The 15790-nt window shown below is 55.7% G+C and overlaps 1 protein-coding gene across 5 annotated transcripts in view; it reads left to right on the top strand.

The window, feature by feature from the left end:
- The window catches only part of LINGO1 (leucine rich repeat and Ig domain containing 1), a 213898-nt gene extending 198310 nt beyond the window's left edge, over positions 1–15588 (top strand). For 4 of the 5 annotated variants that reach the window (XM_018066524.1, XM_018066520.1, XM_018066522.1 and 1 more), the window contains one exon: positions 12707–15588. In XM_018066524.1, the coding sequence (XP_017922013.1) occupies positions 12719–14563 (1845 nt within the window). In that variant the 5' untranslated portion in view covers positions 12707–12718 and the 3' untranslated portion in view covers positions 14564–15588. The remainder of the gene's footprint in view (positions 1–12706) is intronic. The other variant, XM_018066521.1, reaches the window with a different exon arrangement.

The raw sequence follows: 15790 nt of genomic DNA, 5'->3' as shown, positions 1-15790 counted from the left end.
GCATGCTGCCCTTTGCTTCTGTGTTGAGTGACTATCCTTGGGCTCTGTGGACCCAGTGGAGCTGTTTTGACAACAGTCCTCTCCTTGTGTGCGTTCAGTTCCTTCAATGTCATTTTATCGTGAGTGAGGCTGTTGAGTTTGGTCCCTGGAAGCAGATGCCTGGGTTCAAATCTCAGCCCTCCCACTGCCTACCTCTATGACTCTGAGCAAGTTATTGATACTTAATCTTTTGGGCCTTGGCCTCCTTATCCATAAAGTGAGGATAACAGAGAGCCATTATGAAAACTATGTGTGTTCATATGTGCAAAGCATTTAGAAGAGTATGCAGTAAGTTCTCCAGAACTGCTAGTTACTCCTAGTGTCAGTGATGTACTCTCTGTCTTAACCTTGTAGGTGGTACAGAGATTTGATTTTATAGCTAAGAAAAAATGGAGAGCCAGAGAGGCAGAATGACTTGCCCCCAAATCCCCAGCTTACAAGCATGGAGCTCAGTCTAGAATGCCTTCTTCCTGACCTCTGGTCTGGGACTCTTGCTCGCTGGTGCAGGCATGGCCTGTTAATTAGTTAATATATTTAGTATTACTACTACTATTAATATAATGAATATCATGACCCTCCTCCCAACCTGAACACTACCATTTTAGTAACAATATACATCTGCTGTGTTTCTTCTCATCTCATCCCTTGGTAACCACTACCCTAAATGATCTATTTAGCATTCCCTTGCCTTTTAAAAATCATAGTCTAATATACAGAAATTGTTCCATTTTAGTTATTTTTGAGCTCTGTAAAAGGAACATGAAACTGTGCCATCCTCTGGAATCTGCTTGTTTCTTCAGAGTTGTATGCCTAAGCTTCATCTATATTGTTGCAAATAATGATAGATGTAGTTCATTCATTTTCACTGGTGCATAATGTTCTGTTGCTTGCATTTATTCTTCAGTATATTTATCCTTCTTCTATTAATGGGCACGTGGGCTGTTTCCCTTTTTGCTCTTACAAACAATACCACGGTGAACTTTCTGGTCCCTTCCCTGAGACAACATGCAGGGCATCTCTGGGGGCACACAGCTAGGAGCAGAATTGCTGGGCTATACGTCGTGTTCACTGTCAGCTTTACTAGGAAATGTGCCGCAGTGCTTCCGAAATTGGTTGGGCCATTAATGCCTCCCCCAGCAGGAGATGAGTATCCCCATTATTCCCTGCACTCACCCACACTCGATATGGCCAGACATCTTAAAAAAAAAAATCTTTCATGTATTTTTGGCTGTGCTGGGTCTTCATTGCTTTTGTGCAGGCTTTTCTCTAGTTTTGGTGAGTGGGGGCTGCTGTTCGTGGCAGCGCGAGGGCTTCTCACTGTGGCGGCTTCTCTTGTTGCAGAGCACACGCCTTCTTACAGGGACGTCCCAGACATCTTGGATTTTACTGATTGAATGAGTGTAAAATGATTTTATGTTACGGCCTTGATTTGCATTCCTGAAATTCACAGTTTCTAGTGTATGAAATGGGGGTTGAGATAGGCAACAGCCAGTGTGTAATGGATGCTCACTAAGCAGTTATTCCCTTTGCACCTCAGTTTCCCCAGGTATTGAGATGTTGTCCGTACAAACCCTGAGCTCAGGGATGGGGAAGAACAGTCAGGGAGTTCTCCCCAGTGGGTGAGAATGAAGGAGCAACAGGGAGCGCTCAAGTCGCTGCAGATTTAGAGCCAAAGGAATCCTGGCGGCACTGTGTTCATCCACCGGATGGGCAGGGTGGTCCCAGCTTGGGAGGCAGAGGGAGAGTTTGCTTCATCATTTTAACAATGCAGAGCACCCTGAGAGACCCCTGGCATCTGGTGTGGGGCTTGGCCTGGCTGAGTGCTCAGTAAGAGTTTGGTGACCCGAGGAACGAACTCATGTATCTGTGTTCCTCCGTTCCCACCTCCTTGGAAAGTCCTCCCTGATTGCCCCTGCCCACTGAGCAAGTGAGGGATGGCTGAACAAGGTGGCTCCTGGGCGTTTGCAAGGCCCCCAAGCCCCTGCCTGCCCTCAGGGGCTAAGCCGCGCGAGGCTGGCAAGCTAATTTGGAGCGGCTCCCTCTACCAGCCTGGTGCACCAACAATTGATTCCGCACCGCTTTCCCCGCCTGGGCCTGGGCCCCTGGAGCTGGTTAGAGACAAGCAATGGGGCTGGCGGAATAATTATGCCTATTTCATGTGACACCCAAATTGATTGCCGCCAGGGTGACATTACCAGGGCATTGTTCCTCGTCTCCAACCTCTTATTACATGTTATTAGGGTGTGTGGTGTGTGTGTGTTTTTCTATTTTTTCCCATTTCGGGGAATTAGTCTCTCTCTACTACCTCCTCTGCTTCCCTCTGCGGGGAACCTGCTCATGGCTCTGGGAGTGGAGTGGGTGGGGGCCTGGGCAGCAGGCTCCCTCTGTCTGGTCCAGCATGGGGCTGCAGATGAGGCTGGGGACCTGGCCGTGTCAGCTCTCTTGACTAGGGTGTAAGGTGGGGGCATCTCAGACCTAAGAGGGGCTGCTGAGGTGTGGGCCCAGCAGAGAAGACTTCCTGCAGTGCCTCTGGTCCACAGTCTCTGCTTGCATACCTCTCATGACAGTCTGCTCACTCATTATCTACCGAGGCACATCTTCCAGGCTGAGCCTTCTGATCTTCCATTTGATTTGTTGTACTGAGCTGAATGGGGCTTTCCCGGTGGCTCAGTGGTAGAGAATCTGCCCGCGATGAGCTGAATGGGGCTTTCCCGGTGGCTCAGTGGTAGAGAATCTGCCTGCGATGCAGGAGCCACAGGAGACAGGGGTTCGATTTCTGGATTGGGAAGATCCCCTGGACGAGGGCATGGCAACCCACTCCAGTGTTCTTGTCTGGAGAATCCCCATGGACAGAGGAACCTGGTGGGCTACAGTCCATAGGGTCACAACGAGTCGGACAGGACTGAAGCAGCCTAGTGCGCATGCGCTGAACTGAATGGCCCTCCTCTCTGACTCCACGCAGGGTCTTGGCTCCGCCCTATGGGCCTGCACTGGGCCCTTTGCACCCTCTTGCTTTGCAACCTGAGAGATTTGCAGAGATGCCCGGGCCCTCCCAAGTTTGGGCTTCTCATGAACACACAGCCAGGTGATGGCATCAGTTGTGACTGGGCAGAACTTGATACTGAAATTAGTATATATACTGGGTTGGGAAAATAGACTTTGGCAAGAGGTTGGCCAAGATTCAGTTGAACAGAGAGGGCTTTGAACAGTCAGTGCCAAGAAAAGGCAAGGGTTTTTATTTATAGTTTGCCTGTCCCATGTTATAAATACCTCACTGGACCTTGGTTTATGATGTACTGGGGGGTGGTTTTTAAGTCTTTTCCAGGGCAGAATAAACGCAAAACTTCATCTGTCCCTGACCTGGCCACACCATGAATGGAGAGGCTAGGGTGTTGCGGAGAGAAGGTGGCTGTCGTCAGGAGGCTGGGCCTCTTCCCTAACCCTGACCCTGAGGTGCTGTGGGACCTTGGACAAGTCAGTGATGTTCTCAGGCCTCAGTTTCCTCGCTTGAGTGATGGTCTCTAGAGTTGTCGTGCCTCTTGAGTTAGACAAGCTCAGAGACCTTTGGCAGCTGAATTAATGTCCTGGAGCCTCAGTTTCCTCATCAGTAGAATGGGGCTAGTGGTACTTCCATCATAGGCTATGTGGTGAGGGTTGGTGGGTCAGTCTGCAAAGCGTGTAGTTGCTGTGCTGCATATAAAGGTCTCTTCCCTTCCTTCTCGAAGTCTCTGCCCCCAGTCCTGTGAGAGCAGTTTCAACCCTGCCCTTCCCTTTTCTAAATGGGTTTAGGGCCCCAAGACATAAAGCCACTTGCCCGTGACTGTGTAGCTCAGCAGCCCTGAACCTGATTTGGAGAGAGGCAGTATATGAGAATGGTCAGGACCAACAGAACCTCTTTGTGACCTTGAGCGAGTTACACAGCTTCCTTGTGCTTCTGTCTTTTCCATCTGCACAGTGGGAACAATAACAGGACCTACCTCAGCAGGTTGTGGTGAGGGGAAATTAATTTTCATAGGTGAAGTACTTGGAATAATGCCCAGCCCTCTCTTAGGGCTTTTGGTGTGCTGGGCTTTTCTAGTCGTCGTCGTCGTCGTCATCATCATTTTTATGAGGTCTCTGACCTTCAGACCCCACCATTAGATCGACCACTTCCCTCAGCTCTCTCATCTCCACCCTGGGTTTCTCAGGCTGTGACCTCCCCACTCTCTCAAACGCAAGGCTGGTGACCCTCCCAGGGAGGGACTGTCTGATTTTCAGACCTCCAATGCCTGAACTGCGCCAGCCTGAGATGTTCCCAAGGTATACAAACCTCCAAGACTGGAGCACTGGGAGAGGGCCCTGGGTGCCCCACACAGCCGGGTTGGAGGTGTGTCTGCTAAGCACCTCCCAAGGGGCCCCTGGCCTGGGCGGTGGAGGGGGCCCAGGTCCTTCGGGGGCACCTTCCTGTCCCCAAAGGTCTGAGTGGGCATCCAGGCCTGGAGAGAGATGAGAAGGGAGGTTTGGGGGTGCATGACCTGCACTTTCTTTGGGCCCCATCAGGCCGCCACATGGGTGCTTGCCTGCCCCTCCTCAGTTTTGGGATAGTGCTGGGCCAACCACGAGTGCTGTCCACTCAGGCAGGCCCGCAGCAGACAACACGGACGCTTCCCAGAATCAGTGGTTCCCTCCTGCCACCCCCAGGCTGGCTCTCTCACCTCCGAACAACCCTGTGGAAGGATAGGTGGAGTCCAGAGTGGTCCAGGACTCACCTAAGACCACACGGTAGGGCAGGGTGCCCTGGCCAGAGCCCCAGCTAGGGACCTGTGAGCCCAGGACCATTGCCCACCCAGAAGTGGCCCTGCCTCACCCTGGCTCCTCCCCACCCAGCCAGCAGCTCCGGGATGGCAAAGCCTATATATAGAAGCCTTTAAACACTAAAATGCCCTGACAATTAAAATTCATAATTTATCCCGCAAATGGCCTGGGGTTGTGAGCTGGCCGGAAGGCTGGCAGCTCTTGAGACCAGCTGTGCTTGGAGGGGTAGGCGATGGGGTGGGCAGGAGCGTCCCTCCCTTAGGTGGCACAGTGTTTGCCCAGGGCCATACAGGGGCAGCTGCCCTAGCAAATGGGCAGGCAGCCACACTGTGCCCAGGCAGCACCCTCCAGCCCGGCTGTGGCTGAGAGGCCAGGTGAGCACCTTTGGGAGCGTACCTGGGAGATGGGGCTGGTGGCAGTGGCGGGAGGAGGGACTACAGGCCCAAACACCCACACAGGCCACACAGGTGCCTGCACAAACACACACACACACACACACACACACACACACACACACACACACACACACACACACACACACACTGGGGGCCCAGCAACTCTTTGCTGGAACCAAGAGCTAGAGGAAAATAAAGAATTATACATGACAAAGGACATGACCTCAATTTTCTTTCAGGTTGATTTTTCTCTCCCAGGGGGGTGGCAGCTGAAAGAGGAGAGGGAGAGGGAAAGGGTGGGCTGCCCAGCCTGGGAGGAGACAGATGGACGGATGCACAGCTGAGGTTCAGCTGCCTGCCCGCCAGCCTCAGTCGGTCCTGATTTCTCCTGCCAGAGCTCAGCCTGGGTGCTCACCCCTCCTCTCAGAGTTTCCTGTGTCCCTACCCCCCTGTGCCGGGAGGCAACCCTTGCCCTCCCCTGGCTCTCAGCAGAGCCCTGCAGGATTAGATTGGCCAGGGAAGACCTAGTTCCCCCCATTAGCAGCTCACACCTTAAGCCATTATCAGCCATTCACACCTCAGCAGGGATTAGCCCTGGAAAGGCAGAATGGAGGATCTTTAAAAGGAGTCCAGGGACCTGGGTCAGGATTTGGGGTAGGAGAGAAGCAATTAGGAGCCCTCAGTTGCTCTCAAAGGTTCCAGGACATCAGCTGCCTCCACCCTGCACATCTTTGCCCTCACCGTTCTCTTGGCTGAAAATGCCACCCCTTCTGCCCCCGACTTGGCCGGTGGGAATGTGTCTGGGTTTCAGCCTGACACCTCCTCCCTGAGGCCTCTATAAAGAGCCGAGACCAGGAGTTGGGAGCTGTCCTGGGAAGCTGGCCCAGCAGCTGTGGTGGGGGCAGGAGGTCCTCTGTCCCTTGAAGCTGGGCCTGGCACTCCTGAGCTGTATCAGCCTCAGCCCTGCACTGTGGACTGTCCATCTGGGGGACCCAGAAGTGGGGGGGTGCAGCAGAAGCTCCAGCAGAGGGAGAAAGGGACAGAGGTCGGCACATCAGCAGGGTCTGGTGGGGGGCACCCGAGATCCAGAGGGACTCCCCCCTCCCGGAGGTGATCCCTTCTTCCTGGGGACTTGCAAAGAGTGGCTTGGGGTGAAACACCCTGAGCTGGATTCTGAAGGCTGAGCGGGAGACCTCCAAGCATAGGCAGACAGTCTACCACGGCTGTGGGACAAGGCTCCAGGACAGTGCGGCCTCACTCCAGCCCCACATTACCCTACTTTCAGCTACGTGGTCATGGCTGCCTCTGAACGGGCACACTCACCACAAATGTGCTCTATCATTTCATGAAATGGATCCAGCTACTCTGTGTCCTGGAGCTGAAAGCAAAGAAGGGACTTCAGAGAGGCAGGGATTTGGGGACAGGGCAAGTCACGAAGAAGCTAGACCTTGACCTGCCTCCAACCTTCAGTGACCCTGCATAAGTCCCTTTCTGAGTAACTGACCCACCTTGTGGTGGTGGAAACAGGATGTGCTCATGGCCCAGGACTTTTGACCAGGTGGCGCTAGTGGTAAAGACATTGACACTGACATTGAAGTCACTCAGTCGTGTCCGACTCTTTGTGACCCCATGGACTGTAGCCTACCAGGCTCCTCCGTCCATGGAATTTTCCAGGCAAGAGTACTGCAGTGGGTTGCCATTTCCTTCTCCAGGAGATCTTCCCGACCCAGGGATCGAACCTGGGTCTCCCACATTATAGGCAGACGCTTTACCGTCTGAGCCACCAGGGAAGAACCTGCCTGCTAATGCTGCAGATGTAAGAAATGCAGGTTCGATCCCCAAGTGGGGAAGATCCCCTGGAGGAGGGCATGGCAACCCACTCTAGTACTCTTGCCTGGACAATCATGTGGACAGAGGAGCCTGGCGGACTACAGTCCATGAAGTTGTACTGAGTCGGACATGACTTAGCACGCACGCAGGAAAGGGGAGTAGAGCTGAGCGGGGCCCAAGGCAGCCTCTCTGAAGCCCTCAGTCTCCTGTCCCAGGTCTGTCTCCCTCCTCCCTCCCTCCTGCTGCAGACCCAGCCTGAGGAATGCAGGGTGGCAGGACAAGACAAAAGGGTACATAACAGCCTCATTCCGTGGTGAGGGAGCAACTTGCCACAGCTGCCCTGGGTCACACAGCCAGGCTGAGGACCCAGGGGGCCACGCATCCTGGGGAGGCAGTGGGCACCTCCATGGTGAGGGATCTCATGTCTGCGTGTGCTGGGGATTTCCCTGCGGTCCCTGAGGAACACTGAGTGGGAACACCATGAAATATTGATACCGTAAACCAAAAATAACTGAACCTTCCCTTCTGTGCTGCAGTCGACCCCAAATTAGGTGAGATTCTAGCATAGACAGTGGCAGCAGGCAAAGGAGAATGGTATGGTGGGGAAACACTGAAAAAATTCAGTGTGTTCAACATACCATTTTCTGAAAGTTGGGGAAAGGGCTTTGTCTGATTTAAAGGGCAAGGTCATACCCCACTGGGTTAGCGGGTAAAAAAAATCCACGCAATGCAGGAGACCCAGATTCGATCCCTGGGTTGGGAAGATCCCCACTCCAGTATTCTTGCCTGGGATATCCCATGGAAGAGGAGCCCAGCAGGCTACAGTCTACAGAGTTGTGAAGGGTCTGACACAACTGAGTAAGCACACAACACATGGGCACAGATGTACCTATATTCAGCTACCTAAGTTCCAGTGCCTTCTCTTGGCCTTGCACTGGGACACGCCCGCTCCTCCTCCTGCTCTGGTCTGGCCTGTGTGTCTGAAAGAAGTTCCTGTTTCACTCATGGTAACTTGGCACAGGCAGCCTGACCCGCAGGAACAGGAGGCTCTGCTGCCTCCTGGCTTTGGAGCCAAGTCAGAGTCAGATGTATTCCCTTTTGGAAGCCTCCACCTTTCTCATCTATAAAATGGACACGAGGCATCTCTTTGCACGCTGGGGGAGGGTTTCTAAGATGGTGTGGATAAAGCCTAAAACCTGGCCTGTAGCAGGTGGCCTGCAGCTGCTAGTCCCACCCCTTCTCTAAGTGCAGGTGTCTGATCAGTTTCCACGGGTCACGCTGCATGTGTGGTAGTGGCATGCCCACACCCCCAGGGGCCTCAGATGCTGCCTTAGGAGACAGAATGACCCCTGACCTCCCTCGGGGGTTTTCCAAGTCCACCCATGGGTCATCCCATGCCACTTCAGTCTCCAGCAGCTGCTCCCTCCAACCCTGAGCCCCGGGATGTGTGCTTGGTTGCTCACTTGTGTCTGACTTTCTGTGACCCCATGGACTGTAGCCTGCCAGGCTCCTTTGTCCATGCAGATTCTCCAGGCAAGAATAGTAGAGTGGGTTGCCATGCCCTCCTCCAGGGGATCTTGCCTACCCAGGAATCAAACGGGGGTCTCCTGCACTGCAGATGGGGTATTTACCAGCTGAGCTAGCACAGAGCCTTTGGGGAACAGCCCCAATGGGAGGCCCCAGCTAGGGATGCCACCCTCAGATAGATCCTTCCAGCCCCTATAGAGCTGCATTTTGGGGTCTGAGCCCCTACTGCTCTTCATTCCCTACATGGGTTTGAAGATGTTGACTTTCTAGCTGGAGAAGATCCAACTTATGTGAGGGAACCCTGGCATCCACGCCTCGCCCCCCACCCCCGTGCTGCACAGCTGGGGAAAAGGCAGAGAGGGGAGGAGTCTTCCAGGGCACTCAGTGGAGTGGCTGGTGTGGGGAGCAAGAGGGCCAGGGCACATCTGCCCCTGACGTGAGTGGCAGGCGGCCCTCTGCAGCACAGGTCTGACGGGGTTGGGAGGACACAGACAGGCTGCCGTGGGCTCTGTGTGCTGTGGCCCGGGCACGGCTCTCCTCTGCCTGCCCACCTGCCAGCCTTCCATGTTCATTTCCTTTGTATTTATTGGGCCAATTTTTAAACTCTTGCCCTTGTGGAAAGCCCCTCAGGGGGCAAGGATCCAAAATAAAACACTGATTAAAATGTATAAAACACTTCTCCTGGGCCGCTGCAAGAGTAACCAGCAGGATTGATGGTGCCAGGGCAGGCGGGAGCAGCGTATTGCTCACTCAGCAGGTTTGGTGACCCCCTCAGACACCAGCCTGCCAGCATCCCTTGACGACAGGGACCCCGCGGGGGTGTTAGATGGGGAGACCAGGCCCAGTGTGCTGTGCCAGCGTGGGAAGCCATCTTAGCCCCTCTAGGCCTCAGTGTCCCCATCTTCCAGTATAGTCACACACAAAAGGTGAGGCAAGAGGCAATTCGGAGGATTTGTCTTTCTGGAACTGTCCATTCCTTTGTGGGTGTAACTGCTAGGCCTGCCACCCAGGGCAATGCTGACCAGCTTTTTATCAACATATTTGAATCCCCCAGGTGTCTCTTTGCTCAGTGGACCCGCTCCAGGGTCAGCCTCATCAGAGTGACTTCAGCCCCTCCAAAAACTCTCTCATGCACACACACTTCCCTCCAGAGAACATTCAGTGGAATCTTTTCTGTGCCACACCTTGACCTGAGGCTGCAGACACACCATCTGCCCACAGGCACCTTACAGTCTTAGCAGGTGGGACAAAAGCACCCATGCGGGTTTGACCCAGTGTTAAACATATGACACAGGAGAGGTGTCAAGTGCTGAAGCTTTGGAGCATATTTCCCTCTTTGCCCAGGTCACTAGGAAGCTCCAACCTTTTACCATTACACAGGATTTTGTGGCATTCTTTCTTGACTGGCTTGCCTCCTTTAGCTTTATTTTCTTATCATCTTGTAATATCATTTTGCTGGCCATTGGCTCAAATCATTTTTAGAATGAGATGTGTTATACATCAGTTAAATAATGTCATTACTAATATATGTAAGGTGCTTCAGAGTTGTGGGCAAGAGATGATTTTTGATTGAGTAGATCAAGGATGGCTTCATGGAGGAGGTGGCCTTTGGGGTGGATGTCACAAAGGCTGCTGGGGCTGGGAGGCTGGGAGAGATCTCCAAAAGGAGCTGGCTTAGAGGCAGGAATGCACAGGATGAGGCTGGGATGCCTGGGTGGCTTCACTGGGGGGAATGGTGGAAGAAGAGGGAGATGGGTAGGTTGAGACAAGGCGGTGGGGTCTTCAATGCCAGATTCTTGTCTGTCATGAGGGTCTTAGCAACATCTCAACGTACCCTGTGCACTCACTGCCCCAATTCTCATTCTTTGGCATCCTCTCCAGCAGCCCCCACCCCACCCACATCTGAGCCTGAGCCGGGTGCTAAAAGTCCTATTTACCTCTCCTGGTCCCCAGGCTCACACCACGCCAGCCCCAGCTGCCATCCCAATTACTTATTGATCGTCTGCCAGGATGTTTGCTTTGCTGGTGGGTCATTGGAGCGTGTGTGACTGTGGAAAATGGCCTGATGGGAGTGGGTGGGGGAGGCCAAACCACAGAAAACTCTGGAGAGAGAATGAGAGGGGATGAGGGAAGTGGGGGCGGTGGACAAAGCCCTTGAGGATAACAAAACCTTGCAGATTTCATAACATGTCGGTGACACCAGGAACCCTCTCTGGTTAATCAGTCACTTAGTCTATCAACAACCAGGGAGCGCCTGTCAGTCCTGGGAGACCCTGGAGCACTGGGAAGTGGCTGGTGTCATTGAAGTCTGACAGAGCAGAGTCCTGGCCCCCAGTCTGCCTCCTCAACTGGCTGGGAGTCCTGGGGCAGCCGCAAGCTCTCCAAGCCCCCGCTGCCTTAAGGGTTGAAGCGTGGGTGGCAGACCTGCAGCTTTAAAAGTGGCGGCTGTGGGCAGGCATGGGGAGGAGCTTGGAGGGAGAGGGACGAGAGAGGCCCTGAGCTGGGGCAGAGATGGGATCCTCCCTGCTTGCCGGAGCATCCCCTTCCTGCAGTGAGGCCCCTCCGGGTCATGGGTGTGGGCTGTGTGGATGGCAGCAGAGCCCCGAGGGTGCCAGGCTGGGTGGGATGGATCTTCACTCCATGAGCAAAAGGGCTTCAGCTCAGACTCCAGAGACCATCTGGTCTAACCTCTATTGTTCAGAGTCCAGACTAGTCCTCCCAACCCCCTAAGTACTCTGCTGGGCCAATTTCCCAGGGGGTGGAACAGAGATAGAGGAGGGAAGAGCTTTCTGGGCAGAAGTGGGAGCTAATGGCCTCTGAACTCACGAGGAGAGAGTAATTGTGTCTGGGGGGTGAGTTCCCGCACAACCCTCACTCACACCACCTGCAGCCTCTCCTCAAGCGAATCTCCCTAGTCACCACCACCCAAGTCCTGCACATTCCTCAGGACCCAACTGTAAGAAGCCTCCCATCCCCAGTGCTACAATGTGGGGCTGCCTGCGCCGTCCTGGGCTCTGGGGGTCTGACTGCCCCCCCATCAGACAGGACTCTGGTACTCGGAAGGCAGTGATTGGAACCTGGAGAGACAGACAGATGAAGCCTCGTTGGGGGGGCGGGGGTGGTGTTCTTTGGAGGGAAGTACACTTCCAACTGGGCATCAGAAAAAGCTTCTCAGAGCAGTGGACTCTGAGTTAGGCCTTGAAAATGGGGCTTCCACACGTGAGTGGGGGCATTCCCGGAGGAAAGAAGAGCAGGATCCTGAGCTCAGGAGCCTGGGTGGGTCACCATGGGGACCTGGAGGACTGAGAGTTGTAGAGGTTCCCTGGGGAGGCCTCAGGGCTGGGTCCTGGCTTTCTGGAAGGGGGTGCCCTCCACTGATTCAGAAACCCCATGGGGAGCAGACTCACAGACACTGGCAGGAACCACTGGGTATGCTGGTTGCCCAGCGTTCTTGGCTTCTGGCTCAGCACATTGTTGATAGGGAGGGGGCCATGGTCTCTGTGCCTGGAAATGCTCAGGTTGAAGGCCAAGAGGGTGGACCCCAGTAGCCTCAGAAGCCCTTTCCCAACTGAGGCCCAGATGTGCTGGTCTGTTGGCCATTCCTAAAGGGCTCAGCCTTTGAGCCCCTTTGAGCCCCTCTGTGAGCCCTGAGGGCAGCTCAGCAGGTCTAGCTTTATCTCTGATGAGCACCAGGGGAGGCTGAAGCTCAGGGTGCCAGGTGAGGGGGTGGGATGCATGCTGGGAGTCCCATTGCCTATAAATGTAAAATGAAAAGGAGGTGGATACAGCCTAGGGTGCCAATTCCAGGATCACCGGAAGTGACTTCACCCCTTCCATGAAGCCACTGGATCCCAGGGATGTAGGACAGTCCTTTAGAAGGGCTCTGGGCAGGGTAAGGGGCAAGGAGGGAACAGCAGGAGTTCCTCTGGCCTGGGTATCTGGACCTCACTGTGTTGACAACCCCGACAGGTGTTGTATGCCACTTTGGACCCCTGCCTCTCTCTCTGGGTCAGGGACATCCTGACGGGGAAGGAGGGCACAGGGGCACACGGCCGGGCGGGGAACCAACGAACAGTGTCCTCTAACCACCTCCTCTGTCCTGTGCTTGCTCCTGGCCGCAGGTGAGCGAGAGGATGCTGGCGGGGGGCGCGAGGAGCATGCCCAGCCCCCTCCTGGCCTGCTGGCAGCCCATCCTCCTGCTGGTGCTGGGCTCGGTGCTGTCAGGCTCGGCCACGGGCTGCCCGCCCCGCTGTGAGTGCTCCGCCCAGGACCGCGCGGTGCTCTGCCACCGGAAGCGCTTCGTGGCGGTGCCCGAAGGCATCCCCACCGAGACCCGCCTGCTGGACCTGGGCAAGAACCGCATCAAAACGCTCAACCAGGACGAGTTTGCCAGCTTCCCGCACTTGGAGGAGCTGGAGCTCAACGAGAACATCGTGAGCGCCGTGGAGCCCGGCGCCTTCAACAACCTCTTCAACCTCCGGACGCTTGGGCTCCGCAGCAACCGCCTGAAGCTCATCCCCCTGGGCGTCTTCACCGGCCTCAGTAACCTGACCAAGCTGGACATCAGCGAGAACAAGATCGTCATCCTGCTGGACTACATGTTCCAGGACCTGTACAACCTCAAGTCGCTGGAAGTTGGCGACAACGACCTCGTCTACATCTCCCACCGAGCCTTCAGCGGCCTCAATAGCCTGGAGCAGCTGACGCTGGAGAAATGCAATCTGACCTCCATCCCCACCGAGGCGCTGTCCCACCTGCACGGTCTCATCGTCCTGCGGCTGCGGCACCTCAACATCAATGCCATCCGGGACTATTCCTTCAAGAGGCTGTACCGCCTCAAGGTGTTGGAGATCTCGCACTGGCCCTACCTGGACACCATGACTCCCAACTGTCTCTACGGCCTCAACCTGACGTCCCTGTCCATCACGCACTGCAACCTGACCGCTGTGCCCTACCTGGCCGTGCGCCACCTGGTCTATCTCCGCTTCCTCAACCTCTCCTACAACCCCATCAGCACCATCGAGGGCTCCATGTTGCATGAGCTGCTCAGGCTGCAGGAGATCCAGCTGGTGGGCGGGCAGCTGGCCGTGGTGGAGCCCTACGCCTTCCGCGGCCTCAACTACCTGCGCGTGCTCAACGTCTCCGGCAACCAGCTGACCACGCTGGAGGAGTCGGCTTTCCACTCGGTGGGCAACCTGGAGACCCTCATCCTGGACTCCAACCCGCTGGCCTGCGACTGCCGGCTCCTGTGGGTGTTCCGGCGCCGCTGGCGGCTCAACTTCAACCGGCAGCAGCCCACGTGTGCCACGCCCGAGTTCGTCCAGGGCAAGGAGTTCAAGGACTTCCCCGACGTGCTCCTGCCCAATTACTTCACCTGCCGCCGCGCCCGCATCCGGGACCGCAAGGCCCAGCAGGTGTTCGTGGACGAGGGCCACACGGTGCAGTTCGTGTGCCGGGCCGATGGCGACCCGCCGCCCGCCATCCTCTGGCTCTCGCCGCGCAAGCACCTGGTCTCGGCCAAGAGCAACGGGCGGCTCACGGTCTTCCCCGACGGCACTCTGGAGGTGCGCTACGCCCAGGTACAGGACAACGGCACGTACCTGTGCATCGCGGCCAACGCGGGCGGCAACGACTCCATGCCTGCCCACCTGCATGTGCGCAGCTACTCGCCGGATTGGCCCCATCAGCCCAACAAGACCTTCGCCTTCATCTCCAACCAGCCGGGCGAGGGAGAGGCCAACAGCACCCGCGCCACCGTGCCTTTCCCCTTCGACATCAAGACCCTCATCATCGCCACCACCATGGGCTTCATCTCTTTCCTGGGCGTCGTCCTCTTCTGTCTGGTGCTGCTGTTTCTCTGGAGCCGGGGCAAGGGCAACACAAAGCACAACATCGAGATTGAGTACGTGCCCCGCAAGTCGGACGCAGGCATCAGCTCCGCCGACGCGCCTCGCAAGTTCAACATGAAGATGATATGAGGACGGGGCGGGGGGCAGGGACCCCCGGGCGCGCCGGGCAGGGGGAGGGGCCTGGCCGCCCTCCGCGGGCTCCCCAGTCCTTCCCACCTCCTCCCGACCCCTCTGCACACACACTTTTTCTCCCTCCCACCCCGTCCCCTGCTGCCCCCGCCGGCCATCACCGCCTGCCCTCTTCCTACCAGGACCTCAGAAGTCCAGGCCTGGGGACCCCACCTACACAGGGGCACTCGTTGACAGACTGGAGTCGGAAGCTGACGAACCAACATGCGGCACAGTCAATAGTTCAATAAAAAAGTTACGAACTTCCTCTGTAACTTGGGTTTCAATAATTATGGATTTTTATGAAAACTTGAAATAATAAAAAGAGAAAAAAAAAAGCTATTTCCTATAGCTAGTCGGAATGCAAACTTTTGACGTCCTGATTGCTCCAGGGCCCTCTTCCAACTCAATTTCTTGTTTTTTCTCTTCCTCCTCCTCCTCTCCCTCCTTTCTCTTCTCTTCCCCTGTGGGGAGGGATCACTCAGGAAAACAGGGAAGGAGGTTCCAGCCCCACCTGCCTGCCTGCTCACCCTGCCAGGGCAGTCACCAGGAGCAGATTGGGTGGTGGGTCTGGGCCCAGCTCTGGGCTGGCTGTTTGCAGAGAGCGGGTGGAGGGGACAGGGCTGCCCAGTGAGGATGAGGGCCTGTCTGCTGAGCTGCCAGGCAGCACTACTGCCAGGGGGCAGGGGGGCCTGGCTCGGGTGTGGCTGAGACTCTGGACAGGGGCTGGGATCCTCTGGAGGATAACACAGTCAGTGGAGAGAGCCGGGCACCGAGGCCTAACTCTGGTCCCAGCTCTATTGCCAACTTGCTGTGTGGCCTCGAACAGATCATCAGCCCTCTCTGGGCCTCAGCTGCCACATCTGTATAAATGGAAACGCTACTCCCCGCCCTGCCTACCTCACAGGGCTGTTGTGAGGAATTGATGAGATGATGTATGTGAAACACTTTGTAACCTGTAAAGCGCTGTGCACATGTGTGGGTGACTGTTCTCATTATGGTCATTATTATCTCACTGTGGGGGGCAGGGCTCCTAAGCGATCTCCATGGGGTCAGGGTTGGGGGCATGCCAGGGGTGGGCCACCTACATGGACTTCCAGAGGATTAGCCCAGGACAGCTGCCCAGCGGTGACCACAAGCTTTGCCTGGATGGCCGGGGCTCTAGACCCCCAGGGGAGTCCTAAGCCC

The sequence above is a fragment of the Capra hircus genome, chromosome 21 (genome assembly GCF_001704415.2).
Source record: "Capra hircus breed San Clemente chromosome 21, ASM170441v1, whole genome shotgun sequence".
NCBI lineage: Eukaryota > Metazoa > Chordata > Mammalia > Artiodactyla > Bovidae > Capra > Capra hircus.
This window is presented reverse-complemented; position numbering and strand designations above follow the sequence as displayed.